Below are 20,359 nucleotides of genomic sequence, written 5' to 3' on the forward strand. Positions count from 1 at the left end.
GTGTTCGTTCATTGAATTTAATTTATTCTGAAAGAATTTCAATTTCTGAGTATTTTGTTGTTCTTAAAAATGGTCGCGAATATATGTCAAGTTGAGATTATTATGATGACCTTATCACGATGCGGTTCATCAAATGGAAACAAAAGCGACATGGCCGCAGTGTTGACAGCCAAAATTCGAGCATGCGCAAACGTGACGCCATTATCGGAATCCCCAAAACCTCCTATAGTTAATTACAGCATCTGAACAAATTATTTGCGACATACATGTGTTTTCAATCTGATTTTATCCGTCGCTCATTGTGCATGTATTTGTAAAGCGTCTGTACTTTCAGTATCTATAACGATGTGAAATAAAAATGTCTAAGAGAGGTCGAAAGACGTCCGCGATTGTTGCGCCAAAATATCAATTGATCACAAACTGTTTGAACCGAGAAAGCAAGAGCCATTAAGTGTTAAATCATTTGTGTTATCGATTTTTTAAGTTAAATGTTTATATCATGGACAGTTTCAAGAAGTACAGATGTTATGAAACATCAGTTTATTAAAGTCAATTATACAAGTTTACATGTCGTTTTATTGAATCAATACAAGCGTGCAGCTTCAACAGAAGGTATCTGAATCTGAATGGATACGTTGAAGTGACAAAGATTGACTTTTATTCAACGGGGAAAGCAGCAATGATTTTAAGGTATGACTTATTATAACTCATTTCACCCTATTTCAAGAGCGAAATCACTCTATTTTTTTAAATCAAAGGATGAAAACCCTATTTCCCCAAAATTATCTGGAGTCCTGCACATGGGGTAGTTGATATTTAGCAAATAATCATGGCTAACACAACAAAATTACGAAGCCATCGGATCAAAATTAAGATGGTCGTTTTCGGCCGAAAGAGCATGAATTTCACTTTTCCGTTTGGCTGAAGCCATAGTGAGAAGGAAAACGGCCGTCCAGTTTTAGGAACTGTTAGGAGCATGATAAAGGCATTCATAGGGAGCCTGGTAACGCAGGTAAAATCCCATTATGGGGTAAGGGAACGATAAACAGGGCGTTGACGTTCCATGGCTTGGATCAGCTCCAAAATGGCTAGGTCAGCACAGACTTGTAATGAGTTACTAAAAACCAAGTAATGCGAAAGCATAGATCTGTATCCTTTGATAGAGATAAAAGAAAGTATCTCATCCTTTAATTATTAGATGATAACACCCACTATGCGTCTAGCAGAGTGATTGAGGCGATAAATATGCCCTAAAATACACCAGTCAGAGAAGAGATTCCAGAGAGCATCGTAGACTATTCTGATTAAATTTTTCATTGCAGAGGCAACGATGGTTGAAGCCCTAACAGAAAAGCGTTCTTCCTTAGGGATTGCCAAATAACGGCCAGACATTTAGTGGAATGTCCGTATGAAGTCTGCCTCTCTGAGAGATAAGATCTGACCTGCTACAGTTGTACAGGAGACCGAAAAGGTCGTTGAACCAGAATCTCCTAGGCCACCAAGGGGCGATCAAGAGGTTCTGGCAAGAGCTCAACTTGTTTTCTCCAAGATTTGGGGAATATAATGGGTGAAATTTAGGCGTAATCGTCCAGTTGGTTTAAGCGGACGAAAGCGCAACAAACGCCCACGCTGCTGGATCGTTAACTGGAGTCACATACAGAGGAAGTCTGTGATTGACCCTGGTTGCAAACAGGTCGACCAGTGGATAAGCAAACGTGAGAAAAATCTAGTTGGCTACTTCCTTATGAAGTGTCGAATGCGACGGAGGGACCTGTTGTTAGCAAGACAAACCGTTCCGAAGATGTGCTGGAAACGAGAGACACCTAGAAAGACTGCTCGCTTTCCGAGATGGTTGATGTGCAGGTGATACTCCTGAGGAGCCCACATACCTTAGACTTGAAAGTCGGTACACTAGAAAAGTGTTTAAGACTTTTAAGACTGTGTCCGGTCTTCAGTAGCCGCTTTTCTTGAACAAGGAAAAAGCAACTGTAAAATCATGGAAAATAATGGTCGTGAACCCTTTCTACCACATGTTATTTTAAGAGTCAGAAAATGGAATATGGAGTTACCGACCTGTTTACCCTACCGATTGCTTCTCAGTAGTTTGGAGGGCATCTCTCAGTAGTTTTGGGCAGTTGTCAATAGTTTTAACTTCTTCAATCATTTAGAGCATTAAAACACCATGACTTGGTCACATATCAGTTAAACGGTACATAAAGGCTTTAAGCATTAGATGAATTTACTTTCTATTAATTTAATCTGTTAATCAAGTTATACTGTTATTATTCAGTGGATGTGCACACTGCCGTTCTAAACAACACTATAACAAAAGGTTTCACATTGTGCTCTGACTGCACTTGTAACACAACAAATTACCCATCTTCAAAAAAATAACTGACTATTACATACATGATACATTGTTTTATTAAAAAAACACTCAAATTTAAAACAAACATAAAACTGAACACAAATTAAAGAACCTGGAGTCTGATTTACCCATTACTTATGCCTCTTCCAATTAATATGGCTCTGCGCTTGCAGTCATTTTTGCCTCCATGAGCGCACGAAAAGTAAATGTTTCATTTTGAACAGTGAACGTTTGTTTTTCTATTAATCAGTCTTGGCATTAATTTTTTTAAGGCACTAGCCCGGTTGGGCTACCAGCTTTGAAATTTCACTAGCCCGAATCAATTTTAACTAGCCCGAATTAAAAGTTACAATTCTGTTACATTTATAACTACATGCATGTTTGTATTGAAGAAACATAGAACAATAAAGATTAAACAAATACACACTTGATTCTGTTTTTATTTACAGTTAATGTCTGACAAAAAAATAAAACAATGTCAACAGACAACTCCAGTCAATTATGGTCATTGTCTGAGTCTCCGACATCCAGGTCTGACATATTATGTATGCTCCTTAAGGCGGTCTGAAAAAAACACAATGTTATACAATGATATAAGTTTTCCAAACAAATATCTGAATAAAGTAAATAAAATGTAAAACTAGCAACAATATCTGTGCATAAAAAGTAGCACAAGAAGGCTACTTTTCTTCCCAAACTTCTTAGTATTCTAAATCTAAAACGACATTTGTAGCAGTAGCTCGATCGCCACATATGGTTTATCGCCGATTTGCCGATTTCACCAGCATCTAAAATGCAGTATAATTAATACACCTTTGAATTTACTTTCAGGATTTGTACCTTGACAGATAAACTTTATCTGTACAAAAAAAAACTATACTTGCAAAGTGCATGATATTTAATTGCTTTTTTTAAACATTATGTATGACATGCGCATACCAGCAAGTCAGCAATGCAGGCGCATTATCAAATTCCTTGGAGTAATCAAAACGAAGCAAATCGACCGATTATTTTTCCACGATGTTCGGAATTATTTTCATTTCGTTGTTCATATTTTATGTTGCTTCCTTTATTCTCATTTTGCGGTTAAAGTTTGTGCAATGCGTGCCCAAAATAACACAGAAAATACATTAAAATAAATGAATGCCGCAATTTCTACCCCCAGTAATAATTGTTTTAGCGTCTCACAAGATCGTCTTACAACACTGTTCGATAAGCGTCTAATCAATAAGTGCACAAGGGAAACAACCAATGCAGTTTTGAATAAGCGTTTATATGAAGCTATTTCGGACTTGTTACTAAGTTCGGACATGAAAAAAAGTACTCGACCCATGGGGCTACTGGCTTGGAATTTTCACTCGACCGAAGCAAAAATCACTCGACCCGGTCGACGGTCTAGCGGCTTACGCCCAAAACTGTACTAAGGAAGGCCCGAGGCATGGCCAGTATTCTCTATAGCTTTTTTGTACTTTTAAGAGTTTGTTTTAGCAATTACTTTCTTTGGAGTGTCAATATCGGCGTCTGATTCTGTACCACCACGTTTGGAAGAATTCGCCATGTTTAAAATGCCAACATCCGGGTCACTGTTATTCTGCATTGTCCCCGGGAGGCTTGAATTTTAACGTTTCTTACTACGCAGACGCCAAAATTATCATGATTGATTAATTACACGCAATGACCGAACATAAGCGAAAGTACGATTCAAAACCGAAATTTGACCATTTTGATCGACGGATCCGTAGTTTTTCAGTTCAAATCCGTAGTGCGTAGTTTAGCCAAATAATCCGTAGAAACTACGGCGAATACGTAGAAGTAAACAGGTCTGAACTGTCTGACAGACAGACGATGCGGAGATACAAAATCTGTGCGGACGCGGGAAAGTGGAGGCCTTTTTCGAATTGTAAAGTAAGGCCTTTGTAGCAAGGGAATGAACCCACGCGTCCAAAGGTATAAGGAGCCATCAATTTTCAAAGTGCAGAAGTATGGCTGCAACTGAAACCTCCTGCAGGCGTGGTTGTAGAAAGGGGGAATCCATAGAAGTGACCTTTTGGAGGTCCGCCCTTGCCAGTGGAAGGCTTGAAAGTCTTCTGACCCGGCTTGGGTTTGCTCTTTTAACAATAATCCTTACCAGATGACTTATGTAGGAAGACGGCCTGTTAGGGCCTGGATGTAAATAGACAAAGGCCTTTTAGAGAAAAAGTTGTTCTTCTTGTCATTCTTGGATGAAGGCGCTGCCGGGAGTTTAGAAGCTTGACGCTTAAAAGCCCCTTGGTGCTGGCCAGAGTTGTTTCTCGCTAAAGAAGCGAAGATCTGTTCTTCCCATCAGCCGTGATTGCCGCCTGTATCCTCCCTCCATAAAGGAATTCGGCTGTGAAAGGAACAGTTCTGAGCGAGTTCACTCCTGATTCCAACATGACATTATTAGGCAGGGAAGAGAGGATGAGGTCTCTCCGGATCCTTAGCATCACATACATTAAAGACGCAGCATTATGTGATAACAACTGCGTCGTCCGCAAAAGATGAAGTAATAAGGCACGGAGTTCCTCCGGAACTATGTCCTATAGCTCCCAAGTCATACCCAAGGCTGTGGTCGCCATGAGGTCGAGCTGGTTAGCCAGACCTATAGATCGGCGCTTTCTCAGTTCCCAATACACCATCATGGATTAAGGAATTGTGATAAAGGCATTAGCAACTGGCATTGTAAGCGAAAGCTAATATCGGATCCCGACCCGGCAGTTTGGTACCGGGGACATGACACCATTAATCGGTTTAGGCTCAGTCATGTCCAAAGGAACAATGTAGTCGAGCAAATTGGAAGGCGTAGGTCGACGCGAGACGTCCCCTTCTATCCGTATAGGCTCCCGTTAGCGGGACAACTGTTCCATGACGGTGAGCATGAAGTTGCCAAGGACGGGAGGGAGTAAAAATCATCACTTAGGGTCTCAAACATTATTTTTATAGGTCTGAAGAATAAAGGCCAAAGAGTATTTGTTCGGCCTCAACGTTAGACTGCGAGCCCGCTTCAGCCGAAACATCTGCAAGACCAATGGTCTGCATGTAGCCGGCAGAGACAGAGATAGGAATAACAGATGAAGGTATTTCATAAGCTTTAAGTATCTGTTTGAAAGATGTAAAGTGTCCTGAAGAATGCTGAACCCATAATGTATTTGGATTTGATGGGATAGCAGCCGGGGTTATACGACAAGGCAACAAAGAAGATACCAGTTGGGCTAGAAAAGGTAGCAGTAGTGGCTAGATGAAACCCTGATCCTGGAGCCTGAGAATTTAACGAACTTGTGTTTTTAGACAAGTCAGGCCCAGTGTCTGTAGAATCAGCTGAAACGTGTGTGGAGGCCAATTAGGTGACCGTCACACGTGGAAAAGAGTCCTGAGATTCCGTTAAAGAATAAAACGGGGACCGCCAAGGAGACCTAGGGGTCAAAGAGCACCTACGTGAGGAGCGGCGATGTCCCTTATCCCTGAAATGCCGAAACAATGTTCGGCGACGCTGGGAATCAGTTCTCCTGGAGTAGTGTCTTCCAGTGCAGTGGCATGATCGCTTTTGAGAGGATCGACGCCGAGAACTGCTTGAATAAAGAGAGCGTGCCGGATATGCTCTCTGGTAGTGATGAGGAATCGTTGAAGCAGAAGATTAGTCCGAAATGAAGAATCAGAGGAGGAGTAATGGCTAGAGTCAACAAATGATTAACATCTTTGGATAGGGGAAGTTGTTAAGTGCCGACAACGTCGTGTCAACGTATAACTGGATGATGTAATCCGGAGAAACAGAGCGTGACACCCGTGCAGCGCCTCCCTCCTTCAAGGCAGGGGTTGCATGATAAGTGAAATGGCCAAGCAAACCGGAATATCAGTGACCGGACCGGTGATAGACTGATGTCGCCCGGAGCGGTAATAAGCTGACCGGTGATCGAACTGGTCAAATGCTGTATGGTAAACGGACCAGTCATAAAATATCTCCGGGCAATATCTTCTCTTTTCTTTATCTCTTATTCTCACTTCTCTTGTATCCTCTGCTTCTACTTTATTATCTTACTCTCTTTTCCTCTTCAATCAGCAATCAGGTGAGCTAAATAATTAGCTGGTCATCTTACAGGATTTTCATACAGCATACTAAATTCATTATTTGCATATAATGCAAATGATTAACATTCTCTCAGTTTATTAAAGAGAACGTACGTGCACGCTAGTATATACTCTGCCATCTCATGGCAAAAAGAACCACGTCTGGGCATAAGTTAAACAAAAGTTTAATACAATACATATGAACTAGCACTCATAATAAGTTGCTAGACAAGTAATTAAACTCATCTGAACAATAACCAACGAATACACAATAAACAAACCGAAAATATAATCAATATACAAAGCCAACAAAATGGACGTTATTTATCTGTACTCATCCGGAAGAAGATTGAGGTGTAGGGTATCGGTTTAGCCTAAGTAACATTACACTATGTTCCGACCTAGTCTAATTTGGGTATATAGGTGGTAGTTCCCATCTCCTGAAATTTCCAGATAGATCAACTCTCTGGGAGGTAGTAGCTATTAGAGAGCAGGTAACGTATTTATGACATTGAAAAGGTGATGATTTGATGGCCTAATCACAATATTATAACAACATGAATTAAATTTGGTACATAATTGTGCTTGTGTATTAACCCCGAAAATTATACAGACCATTCACATTCTCCAATAAAAAAGAAAAGAAAACAAAGCTGTAAAAAATTGAATAAATCATGCGCCATATCAGTTGAACAAGTCGGCATCCTGAAAAAGAGCTGCGTCTGCAAAACACAATGCCCCAACTGCACTTGTCAGGCGTTTATAAAAACAAAAGTCTGGAAAACTGTTATTTTAGAAAAAAAATCTAATCCCGTTTGATATAAATTGATCTGAACAAAACTTGTTCTGAAAGGCACCCAGGTAGACTCACACATCAAATTATCTGAAAGCATTTCCAAATATTTTCTTTCAGAAAAGTGTTCAAAATTCACTGGACAATTTTGTCTAACATGAAACAATGCACATATTTCCCAATTTTGGCCCAGTACCCTCTTTCTACATTTAAAGTTTCATCATGCATGCTTTCATACCTTTTGAGTTATTACACAATGCAGATTTAGAGAAACTGGAATGGTGACGTGAGTAGAAACCCAGATTCATACAGTTGTTAAAGAGGAGTTTGAAAACTCACAATGTTGGGGTCATACAGTTTGCAGTTAACAATCTGTCCAAGGGCCATAATTCGGCCTGAAATCAGCAGAGCTAAGAATTCATTTCTTAACAATCATCAACAAATACAGGTAATACAGCTATGAAGCTTTGAGTGAGAAAAAAAACAGTAGTAGAAGGCTAAAATACACCAGCTTTGGGACATACAGACGGACGGACATACAGACAAGATGAGATGGCACAGACAGACAGACAGAAGGACAGACAGGCAGACATAATGGCAGGCAGACAGACAGACAGACAGCTAGATGGACAGGCAGAAAGAGACAAACAGACAGAAAAACATGCAATTCTTAATGCATCCCTGTCTGTGTTTGGACAATGAAAATTAAATCCCAGACTAGGTCTGCATCATTGTTGAATAAAATGCAGTTATTTTTCTATTTTTTTGAAACAGTGGACTTAACTACAACTGACTGGCCCGAAAGGAATACCAAAATTAATAAAAGTGAATTTATTGAAAATATTCCAATTTTATCTGAGTAACAGTGACCTTGACTATTATCTGATACACCAAAAATGCAATCCAAACCTAAATTTCAAGTCAAGCTTGCAATATCCTTTATTACATCTATTTTATCAAGGGCAATAACAAGATTTAAAAGGTTTTAAACATTATTTACTATGTAATTCTATAGTATTCATGTTATTACTTTGGCATTAAACAGCTCTTACACAGACTTAATAGAGGACCACTAGTGTCTACACGATATTTCACACCATATATTAAACCCCTTACCTTTGCAGTTTCATAAAAGACAAGTTTTGATGTGTTCACTTAAAAATGCAATTTATTCTCTAGCGACCTACATATTCAGCTGAACAGACAAATTTGATCAACTTGAAAGGTGGTCAACAAATAATCAATCCTGTAAAAGTTTTCGAAAATCTGCCAGCGGTTCAGGAGATGTGGTTTAAATGAAAAGTTCACAAGTGAAGGACAGCAGGCAATCCAAAAAAAATCTCATTGTGAACAAAGGCAAATAAGCAGTAAATCTGGTGTTTCAGAATAAATACTTGATTGTCATGCATACACTATGAAAGTGAGGTGAAGATTGAATGACAAGTGAAGTATGTATGATGTGTATCAGCCCATCTTTTAACAAAGGTGCAGAGTTGTGCCACATTTGATATTTAGACATATGCAGTGCGATCAGAGTATACCTTGTTTACTATTATTCTGCATGGTTTTGAGGTTGTTATTATAACTTTCAAGTATACAGACACACAGAATATCTGGAGCTACATGTATCTGATATGTCCTTAGGCCCATTTTAGCATGCAGCAGCTCGCATTATTAAACAGTCCTAGCGAATGATTCTTGTGATTTATTGGTACATACAAACTGACCTTTGGTGTAGTCGCAATGTGCCATTTGAAAAACTGATCTACCTTTGGATTGGTCAAAACGATAACTGCCACCAGTTGGACATCTACCAGATTGGCACGCATTTTCCCATAAATTGAGTTCCAGCGGACAGTAGAAAGAAGGTCGACAGAGGGTGCAATAATGTCCGCGAGAGTTGTCTTGATAGTATCCCTTTCCACAAGGTTGCCGATATCCTGCAACAAATCAATCAGTGGAACCTGAGGAGCTTTTAATGCCCACCTTTAAACAGATAATTAAGTTTCATAATACCCCAACCCCCAGGTATGGGGCTACTTTTGATTACTGGCATATTTTGAACATTCCTTGCTATGTTAGTCTAAATAAAACATTTCATCCCACCAAAGAATGTGTCTTATGTTCACCATAGAGGCATAATTTTGCACAGAACTTTTGCAGATCTTACAGACCCCCCCCCCCCCAGATTTCCCGATTGTTAAAGGCATTTGCAGTTCAGTTAAATAAAAAAATACCACACAATGCAAGGTTTCTGACTAGGTGATTACATAAAAATACCTTATATTCTCGTTAAGATTCAACTTTGACATAATTTAAATATGAACATTCCTAAGTGCATTAACTTCTTAATTATGAAAGAAAGATTAATGGTTAGTACATACTGCACTTACCCACATTCAGGTATACCTAAATTTAGGACATCAGTTATGATTTTCAATCTAAGATCCAAGCAAAAGGTAAGTATAACAAGACCTGTCTAGCATAGTGCGCTCGATTTTTCTTGTTCTTGTCAATGTCTCTTTCTATTTCTTTCTAAACCCAATTTATAAAGTATTTAAGATATTATAGTAATCCAGTATCTTATTAATCTGCAGAATACCCAACACGAAACCTGAACCTGTTTTTAGTGTGGAGACCATTTTTGTAACTGACTTAAACTGACTTCCTTTTTAAACTCAACTCTTGTGCACATAATTTACAGCTAAATATACTGAAACGCCAGCACCCGATTGTATAAACAGTTTAACCGGCGGTTAACCACATACCGGCTTTTAAAAGTCGGAACTTGTTCGTTTCAGGTCGGTAAGCGTTTATATTAAATTGGGTAAAGTTATACCGATCTGTTAAAACCCAGTTAAAACATACTTCTGCTTCTCTAGGTGGGTAAGTACAAGTAAGCGAGAGGTAACTTACACAAAATGGCCGAGTCGCGAGACATTATAAAAGCTAACCATCGACAACCTTGAACATTTCGACAAGTAATTTGTCGGACGACAAATTTAAGGACGCCCAGAACGTGTTTTGTATATTCTGTTATGGGTATACCGTGTGTGATCCAATGCATCAATGGCGCCCATGTTCAACTCATTTTTACGAGAATAGTGAACGACAAAAGTACAAAAAAACAAACAAAATACTGGTTCGAACTAGTATCTTTCCTTTAATCATCCTTTAAAATCCATAATTAATCAATTGAACTCAATAATTTATGATTGTGCATCTTTAATAGTTATTTTAGCATAGTTAAATAAAGACCCTTATGCCATCCTATTACTATTTTCAAATGAGTTTATGAACTCAATAAACTTTCTTTTTCGTCACACGCTACGTAATGTTCTCTACATTACTGCTATTCAAATGAACCGGAGCAGTTTAAAAAATAATAGCCTTTGGTGAACTCGGTTACATTTGCAGATTTCAGCACACAAACATATGTTTTAACTTGCATAATGTTTTATTTGTCTATGGTAAATGCCATTATTGTACACGAAAATAATTTAATATATAAACAAATAAATATGAAAAACATTCCATTACGCAACAAATAAATGAGTCGATAATACCCGTGTAAAAATGGCACATTCCGAATTCCATGCCTAACTTGAATTAAATCGGAAAGCAAATATTGCAGATTATTTATGAAGTGTGCGATATTTGTATGGCTTGTTTAACCTTCTAAAATGTCAAAAGTATATACACGATTATAAACAATGCACATTGCACGAAATAAGGAAAATGAAATAAATTGACAATTGAAATGTGTCGATATACAGTGCATGTACGTGTGAAATAGGTCGCGTTTAGGCCTATAATAAATCGTCAAAAAGACTCACACTTTTCTCAATTTCAATAGATAATATTGGACCACAGACAGATTGATTTTCGGATGTAATTTTAAGTTAATGATATACTCAACGTTGTGCTTTGAAAGATATTATTTTATAAAGCAGTCGTGAAAACGGGATATAAGCCAAATTAGAAGAATATTAGATTCTCACACTTATTGCAACAGTTACCATGACCTTTTACCTAGTGATCCAAATTTCAACTGTTTGAGGCCTGTATTTGCATGAGAAGTCTCAAATCATTCAGTCAATTTGTTGACATGTTATTGTTCAAAAGCAATTTTACTCTTTAAGTGTTACAATGACCTTTGATCGGGTGACCCAATTTCAATAGGGATCATCTACTGTTCAAGGCCAATGCACATGGGAAGTATTAAGCCAATCAGTCAATTTGCTGGTGAGTTATTATCGAAAACAATGTTCATACTTATTGTGACAGTGACCTTGACCTTTGACCAAGTGACCCCAATTTCAATAGGGGTCATCTGCTGTTCAAGACAAAAGAACATGTGAAGTTTTAAGCCAATCAGTCAATTCGTTGGTGAGTTATTGATCGGAAACGATTGCCACACTTATTGTGACAGTGACCTTGATCTTTGACCTAGTGACCCTAATTTCAAGAGTGGTCATCTACTGTTCAATGCCAAAGCACATGTTTTTTTCCAGCCAATGGGTCAATTTGACTTTGTTGACGAGTCATTGATCGAAAACCAACTGGTATACCGACAGACCGACAGACGGACCAACCGACATCCAGCATAGCAATATACCCCCTCTTCTATAAAGGGGGAGGGGCATAATAACGCTGCACAAAAACATCCACACAAAAATATATTGCTTGATTAAACTCGCATGGTTACACACAGTTCTTTGATCAAAGTAAAATACTTTTGCATAGAAACATCTGAAATATATATGCTGAATGTAAATACCTGGTTGGGACTATATCGTCTTCAATAAGAAAATAGTTAAAATAAGCAAAGTCGTTGAATTGATATCCCCCGCCAAATAAAGTGTGTGTATGGATGGGTATAGACAAAAAAGCAAAGGTATAAGTGAAGGGTTGTGCCTTTTGTTAATTATTGTTTCAACTCATTTGAACATGTGCTGTGTGATAATTGATAACAATTATCTAGACATCTTGAGAATCCATTTTAGTATGGTAGAATTCTTATCAAATAATGCATATGTAATGAAAATGTGTTATTTTGACTTTTGTGTGTGACTTTGACCATGACCCTAGCCACCTGGATCTTATATATGACACTCCGCTAGATAAAAGAGAACAACGGTGGACAGTTATTACATAATCCCTTGATGCATAGTAAAGGAATGACTCAATAATGAATAATTCATCACATTTGTGACCTTTGACCTCAATGTTTGACCTTGACATTAGCCCCTAGGAATATGGGTGTTGAATGTGAAGCACCACCAGATGATTGAGAACAACTATGGCAAGTTTCGTTGCTCTGGCTGATGTGTTGATGGGGATAAAGCTCTAAGCTTAGATTAAAAAGCATTTTTTCAAGATACAAAGGGCCATAACTCTGTTATTAACAGATTGTGTACCATGCCATTTGGCATGCATTATCCTCCTCTCAATATATATTCATACCAAGTTTCAATGAAATCAGTCAAAGCCAAAGCACTTCTAAGGTATGGCTCCAGATACAAAAGTGCCATTTTTTCAAGATACAAAGGGCCAAAACTCCAGACGTATCTTTCAGTTTACACAGCGAAAGAGTAATAGCACCAACATAAACACAAATTATATAGAAACAGTATTTGCATAAAAAATGTTATGGATTACAACTGTATCAACTGATGCAATCTTTGTTGATTTTCTTGGTTGAAGACTCTACCAGGGTTTGGGAGTATGACAACATCACATAACATACCGTGGCATAGAGAATATGGGGTCTGCCTTGGGACAGGGATACCATAGGTTTGATACCCGCTGTGGGAAGATTCTTAAGATCTCCCCTAAACAATCCAACTACTGGTTCTAAAAAGGAAATGGACTCAATAATTTTTCAATAAGCCGCTGGCGCTTGATGCAATAGAGCTTTAATAGATAGGTTTAAAAAAAATTAACTTACCGTCTGGACAAATATTCCCAAAACCACAAGGAACATTAGGGTCAGAGGCCCCATGTCTACAACTGTATGTTGCCCCACACTTTCCAGAAACTGCAGTAAGTCCACTTGTTGCACAGAAGTAACCCATTGGGCATGGATGACACCTTGGCCAATTAGGTTCTGGCTGGTATGTCCCTGGTGGGCATAATTCAATGGTACCTGAATGAATATTGTCATTAGCATAGGTTATGCAGACAGTAAGCTAACTGACATAATGACTTATCTAATTGTCAGTTTTTAGAATTTTACCTGTGAGGTGAAACCAGAATGGCCCTCAATGACCTTGCATAGCTCATTATTTTCACAAGTCCTCTAGCCTACAGTATACAAGCATATTACTCCAGTGACAATTTCTATTTGGCTGTTTTTAAACGTCAAAATAGTGGCCTTAAACCATGTGACCACCATCTATAAAGACAACAAAATAGTTATTTCAGCGACCGTCGTCTATGTACAGTAGTCTAAGAACGTAGGCTGAGTACGTACTTTGGGTGAGTAAAGACCACATGTATTGAAATTTATGTTATTTCAACCGTTTTCAAAAAAAAAGGTTTTTGCGTTGTCGTTTTGAATTATCTTTTTAGAGTGTTTTGTATACCAGCGTTATTTGTTTGTTTACAGGATTTATACGGCGAGGTGTTAAATATCTTGATACTTATTGTGCATACTTTGGTGTTGTGCAAGTGTTACCAGGCATACTGTTTACTGTGTTTCTGCTTGACGATGTCAAGTAGGTCTAAAAAACACAAGGACGATGTCCTGTCAATGTTCGAATCCTCTGAGGGCGAATTCTCTGGCTTCGAGTGCGATAAACCTTTCCCCTCTGGTGCTTCAAAGAAACTTAAATATGTGTTAAAAAGAGTTTATGACAACAACAAAAGTGTCCCAATTGAAAAGTCATTTCCAATTAACCCATTGGGTGCCACTCATCTAACATTAACAATAAAAAAGGTCCGAATGCGACCCGTCCGAATAGTGAGTCTTCTTCCGGTAAACAAAAAAACAACGAGGCTGCTGTCTCGAATGGTAATTTAGTTGACCTTGATAATTTGAATGAGGATTTGATAAAGATAAAGAAAATAAAGATCAAATTAAGGTTTAACTGTATTTTTCGGACAAGCTAATAATGTGTCTGTTGACCAAACTTGTCCAGAGGAATATGCCTCGTTGCATGAGAACTCGGATATATCCGATTTGGACAATATTTTGACACATAACATTCATGATTCATTATTCAATGAGAACAAGAATGAGGGTGAAGATGACCCTTTTTCTTGGGATTTGCCAAAATTAAAGGCCCCTGACAAAGGAAGCCCAATTTCTGAGTGACTGGCATCACTAATCAATACATCTTGTATTCAGCAATGTCAGATTATTAAAATTATTGACAAATTTAATTTTCCCTCAAATTGTGACTTTATGTCAGCTCCTCGTGTTAATGAGGAAATTTGGAGCGATTTTATGAAGTCTAGAAGAGTTTAGACAACAGATAAGTCTTTGAAAGACATACAAGGGCAGGTAACATCTGGAATGATCCCAATTTTGTCAATGGCAAATATTATTAAGCCACATATTGCACAACTTACTGGGAATTAAGACTACATTTCGGATGCACTGACATTGCTGGGACAAGCTCAGTTTCATCTGAGTATTAGGAGGCAGAATTTGTTAAGACTCTCACTAAAATCAAAACAAACAGTTGTAGTCTAAGTACTCCCATTACATCATATTTGTTTTGAGATGATGTTTCAAAAGATTTCACAAAATGCGAGACTACTGTCAAAATCGGAAAATTTGTTCCAAATATCAGATACCCTAAATATTCACAGGTTGTCGGCCCAACCAGAAATCGGGGCTATAGGGGAGCTTGAAGCTCGAGGCCATACAATTATGCCTTATATGGCTATGGCTTTAACCCAAGGGGTATGGGCAGACAACCCAGGCCAGTCCATATGGACAATTCGGCTATCAGCATAACCTGCAAAGAGGGGGCAGAAAACCTGCAGCAGTAGCAACAAAAACATCAGCTGCCCCAAACTGAAAGCGAAAGGTTTTAATGCTACTGTAAGTAATTCAAAAAGATTAATAATTTAATGTCGTGTTTTGATTAATGGAAAAAGATAACGTCAGGCTCATGGGTTTTAGACACTGTTCAAGGATACAAAATTAATTTTGAACAGGCTCCAATAGAAGTAAATATTCCAAATCAAAATCAAATTTTCAGAGATTGAAACAACCTTGATTGACAAAGAAGTATAAAAAATGTTTTAAGAGAGTGCAATAGCATATTCTTCTCACGAGAATGGAGAATTTATATCTAATTTATTTTTAGTTCCTAAACCAAATGGTAAATATAGACCAGTTATAAACTTAAAGCAGCTGCATGAATATGTTCAATGTGATACATTCAAACAAGAAATTTGTGCATTAGTTTTGGAACTAATACAACCAAATGACCGGTTTATTTCCCCGGATTTGCGTTCAGCCTATTTGTCTATCCCCATTCATCAAGACTGCATAAAGTTTTCAAAATTTATATGGTAAGATCAGTTATATTCATCTGTGTCTCTGCTGTTTGGCCTAAGCACTGCACCCTTTGTATTTACAAAAACATTGAAGCCAGTTTATGCTTCTTTTAGGACACTGGGAATAATATGTTCTTATTACATAGATGATTCAATAGGAATGAATAATGACAGACAATTGTGCAAGTCAAATGCTGAACTAATTATTAAAACATTGGAGTCTTTGGGTTTTATTATTAATGACGAGAAATCCGTCGTAGAACCCATTAAAAGGATTACCTATTTTGGGTTTGTGATTGACTCAGAACTGTTTATGATTTTATTGGCAGAGGATAAAATACAAAATAAATTAAGACCATAGGGGTGAATTTATCTATTAAAAAATTCATTTTAATAAGAGAGCTGGCATCTTTCATTGGGTTGATCATAAATTCATTTGATGCTGTCCTTAAAGGACCGTTTCATTACAGAACATTAGAAAGGTTCAAAGTTCAGGCTTTGCAAAAGAATCCAAATTCAACAGTTCAATTAAATCCTACATGTTTGATGGAGATATATTGGTGGATTAAATGTTCAAAACAAACATGGCACAAATATACGTCAAAGTTCGATTACACTATGGATTCAAACTCATGCCTTCAATGCTGGTTTTGGGTTTTGGGTCCTATTGTGTTGATGAAAAATCAACAAATGGAAGATGGTCTATTAATGAATCAAACAACCATATTAATTTCTTACTTGCAATATTGTGTCATTGAAATATTGGGTATCAGATAAACATGACATACATGTAGGGATTCAGTCAGATTCTTTGGTAGCCATTGCATAAATTAATGATTTTGGTGGAATGGCAAATACTACTTTATATTATCTGGCGAAAAATATTTGGGAATGGTGTTTGGCAAGAAATGTTTTCTTAACAGCATAGCATATGCCAAGAAGAATGTAAAAGCAGATTAATCGTCAATTAGAGGTGTATGTTTTATGGATGCCAGATCCAAATGCTTTTGCAAAAAATGCATTTTTATTGAATTTGACCAAATTTACTCCATAAATGGAGTCTCATGGGAGCTTTTTAAATAGAATCAGAGAAGATAATGTCGGACAGGCATTGATTGTATGTCCTTTCTGGACAAGTCAAATTTGGTTTCCGTCCTTACTACAGTGTATGATTTCTTTGCCTGTCAGATTACCCTGTCGCAAGGATATTTTGAAGCTCCCATACAACGACACACAACATCCGGGTGGTGCGGTGGTCTAGTGGTAACACACTGGTCTACCATTTCAGAGGTCCCTGGTTCAATTCCTGTCCGGGGCACTGGAAATTTCAGAAATGCTTCAAGTGTTTCCCACCCAACAAGAGATGTACTGGTATGAAACCCGGGTAATTCTCGCGTGTATCGGTGCTATACACTGAGCACGATAAAGAACCAAGGGATCTATTCGCAAAGAGCTAGGGTATCGCACCCGGATTCCTTGTATCTCAATACTGTCTCTTCTGCTTGCTGTCTCTTCAGCAAAAACAAAAGGACCCCATTGGAAATAAGTGCTTGCACTTTCATGGGTTATCCTTGACCGCAAGGTCAAAGAAATACAACAACAATCCAATGGTGAAGAAGTTGCAGTTGATTGTAACAGTTGTGTCTGGAAATCCCTTGCTGATAGAGCAGGGGTTCTGAAATATTTTAAGAGTCTAATTGTCCACAGACAAGTTGGACCCACAAATTCTCTTGTCCGTACCAAAGAAGTACTTGTCCGTACTTTTAAGATAGATAAAGGAAAAGGTCATTACTAATTAAGCAAATAATACAAGCATACACTTTTGTTAACTTCTATTTTAAATTATAAACATAGATAACTAGAAAATTGAACAAAAAATACAAGCAAGATGTGCATATAATAAGATCACGTTTAAGTCACACATGATACTAGTCTTATTTATAAGACGCGCAAAGAATTTAGAGATACTTTTTATGTGGGCTAAATTCTTTGGAACTCAAATATTACCAATATAAAAAGTAGCTTAATATTTTACAGCGTCAACAAGTTCGACTTACATGATACCATCTCGGATATGTAATAATCTCAACATGACTAGACAATTCACTTGAAATAAAATAATCTCCGTTAATTATAAGTATATAATTATCCGCTAATAAAGGAAACTCCTTACGAAGTTTACATTTACAAACATCGGCAACGTTTTAAGCCAAGGAAAATCAATTAGCCAAGACTAAAAAAATTCTCGTTTCCGCTTGGCGTCGTATGTTTATATTATTCATACTTGGCTTTTCTCTTCTTTTCCGACGCCGAACTGATTTTATCATTGGTCTGATTAGCGTCATGGCTAGACATTGAAGTGGTTTTATTATATAAAAATCGAATGCAGGTCGTTAGAACATGTATGCGGCCATTTGCAATGTACGAAAAGTGTTATTTTAAAATTCTTATGCGTGATTGGCTGTTGCTATACACATATGTGCTGGTTTCTCTATTAAAACAGGGACATAGGTCCCTGATTAAAATTGTTTTCTTATGCATGATTGGCTGTTGCTATATATACTCGTGGACTGGTTTACCACATTAAATAATTATTATCGGAAAATGACATACCTCCAGTTAAAAAAGTGTGCTAGTCCGCAGATTAATCAAAAGCTATTTATATAAACTTCGTTTTTTATTTTCGAAAAATATTGAAGTTTCGTTCTCGAAACAAATTTGACCATGGACATTTTACTTGTCCCCGGACAAGCCAGCTTTCAAAAACTGCTTGCCCGGAAGGGTAAATTGACGACTCGGACAACTCGGACAGCATATTTCAGAACCCCTGTAGAGGCAGATTGCAGAAGGCATCCTTGACAGCTGGCGATCAGGAACAACGAAAGCAGTATTCATCAGCTTGAAAGAAATGGACTTTGTGGTGTAACATCCACTATAAAAATCCTGTTTGTCCAACTCAAGAACTAATTTTAAAATAGTTAATTTAATTCAAGAACAAGAATAAATCCTATTATGGAAACATTGAATCCTGAGTTCAATGGTTCTAGTATTATTATTACTAGGTTTGTGAAGAGACTTTACAATACTATTCCACCAAAACCAAGATATAAGTTTACTTGGGATGTCAGTAAAGTTCTTCATTTGATTTCTACATTGATGCCTCTTGATAAGTTGTCTGTAAAACTTTTTACATGTAAATTAACAGTTTAAGTAACTTTGTCAACTGCCGCAAGGGAACAGACATTAAAATCTCTTTGTGTAGATAGTTGTGTTTTGGAGGCCGATAGGGTCATGTTTAATTGTGGTGATAAGCTAAAGCATACCAACCATGTAATGATCATTGTGAGGGCTTTTGAAGATCCTCGACTCTGTCCTGTAAGGACTTTAAATGTTCTCTGTCTAAGACAAAGGGTTTAAGAAAATCTAGACAATTGTTTGTTTCTTATTTAAATTTTAAGGCTGTATCCACCTGAGTACCATTGCCAGATGGCTAAAATATGTGTTAGATCTTGCTGGTGTTGATACAAACAATTATATTGCTCATTAATTTAGAGGAGCCTTTGTTTCTGCCGCGTTCATGAAAGGTTGTAGAGTGTAAGACATATTAAAAACTGCTGATTGGTTTTGGTTATCAGTTTAACATTTCGAAAAAATCTATCTTAAAATATTGAGCATTCTGAAAGTAATCAGGCTCAGTCATTAAGTACTGTTGTTTTGTCTAGAGATAGATAGTAGTATTAATTGAAGAGACATGTTGTTTCCAAAATGTACTGAAGATAATAACAAGTAAAAGTTTGATTTTATTTCCCGTTGTAGAACTCATATCTGCTGGAATATGAAGGTTGTTATTTGTCATTTCTGATGTGCATCTATATTATTGTTTTAATAGTGTTTTCAAATATAAGTTACGATTATATTTGTTTGATAAGGTTTTAATAGACATATAGGAATGCTCTATTTTTGACTATGAATCTCCACTATGAAGATTTTTCCCCCTAATTACGTAACGAAAAATGGTTTTTAGTCAATTATTGATCATTTATCATTTGTACTTTTTATCATGGACATATGAAGCTTAAACAGGAAGAAATTAGAATCTTATTAGAAATAGTGTCAATATTATTTGTATTATGATATAAAAATTGCGTTTATTGCATATGATTAGACCAGACAACTTTCATATGTTAAGGAGTGTATGATATGCTGAATACAAATATAAAAAAAAACTTTGAATAGTTTGTTTGATTCTGTTTTGGGTGTTTATGTTGTCGTCTTTAAAGATGCTTGTACACTGTACGCTGGGAGCCTTGTGAAAATAATGGATCCCCCATCCAAGCACTTGTGTGATGGATGGGGGACATTATTGGAACAATTATCGCCAACATAAATTACTTTAAAATCTATGAGCGCCTCGTGCATTTTGTTGTCTTTATAGATGGTGGTCACGTGGTTTAAGGTCAAAATATTTACCTTTAAAAACAGCGAAATAGGCTGGTCACTGGAGTAATATTCTTGTATACTTTCAGCCTCTGGCCTTATTCCAAAAATGTCCACCATCCATCACACAAGTGCTTGGATGGGGGGCCCATTTTAGTTCGTCA

At 37.3% G+C, this 20,359-nt stretch overlaps 1 protein-coding gene across 7 annotated transcripts in view; it reads right to left on the minus strand.

Moving 5' to 3' along the window:
- LOC127854475 (uncharacterized) overlaps nucleotides 1-20,359 on the minus strand; it is a 282,308-nt gene that overhangs the window by 59,683 nt on the left and 202,266 nt on the right. For all 7 annotated transcript variants that reach the window (XM_052389530.1, XM_052389527.1, XM_052389528.1 and 4 more), the window contains 2 exons: nucleotides 13,195-13,392; nucleotides 9,014-9,184 (listed from right to left, as the gene is read on the minus strand). In XM_052389530.1, the coding sequence (XP_052245490.1) occupies nucleotides 9,014-9,184; nucleotides 13,195-13,392 (369 nt within the window). The remainder of the gene's footprint in view (nucleotides 1-9,013; nucleotides 9,185-13,194; nucleotides 13,393-20,359) is intronic.

The sequence above is a fragment of the Dreissena polymorpha genome, chromosome 13 (assembly GCF_020536995.1).
Source record: "Dreissena polymorpha isolate Duluth1 chromosome 13, UMN_Dpol_1.0, whole genome shotgun sequence".
NCBI lineage: Eukaryota > Metazoa > Mollusca > Bivalvia > Myida > Dreissenidae > Dreissena > Dreissena polymorpha.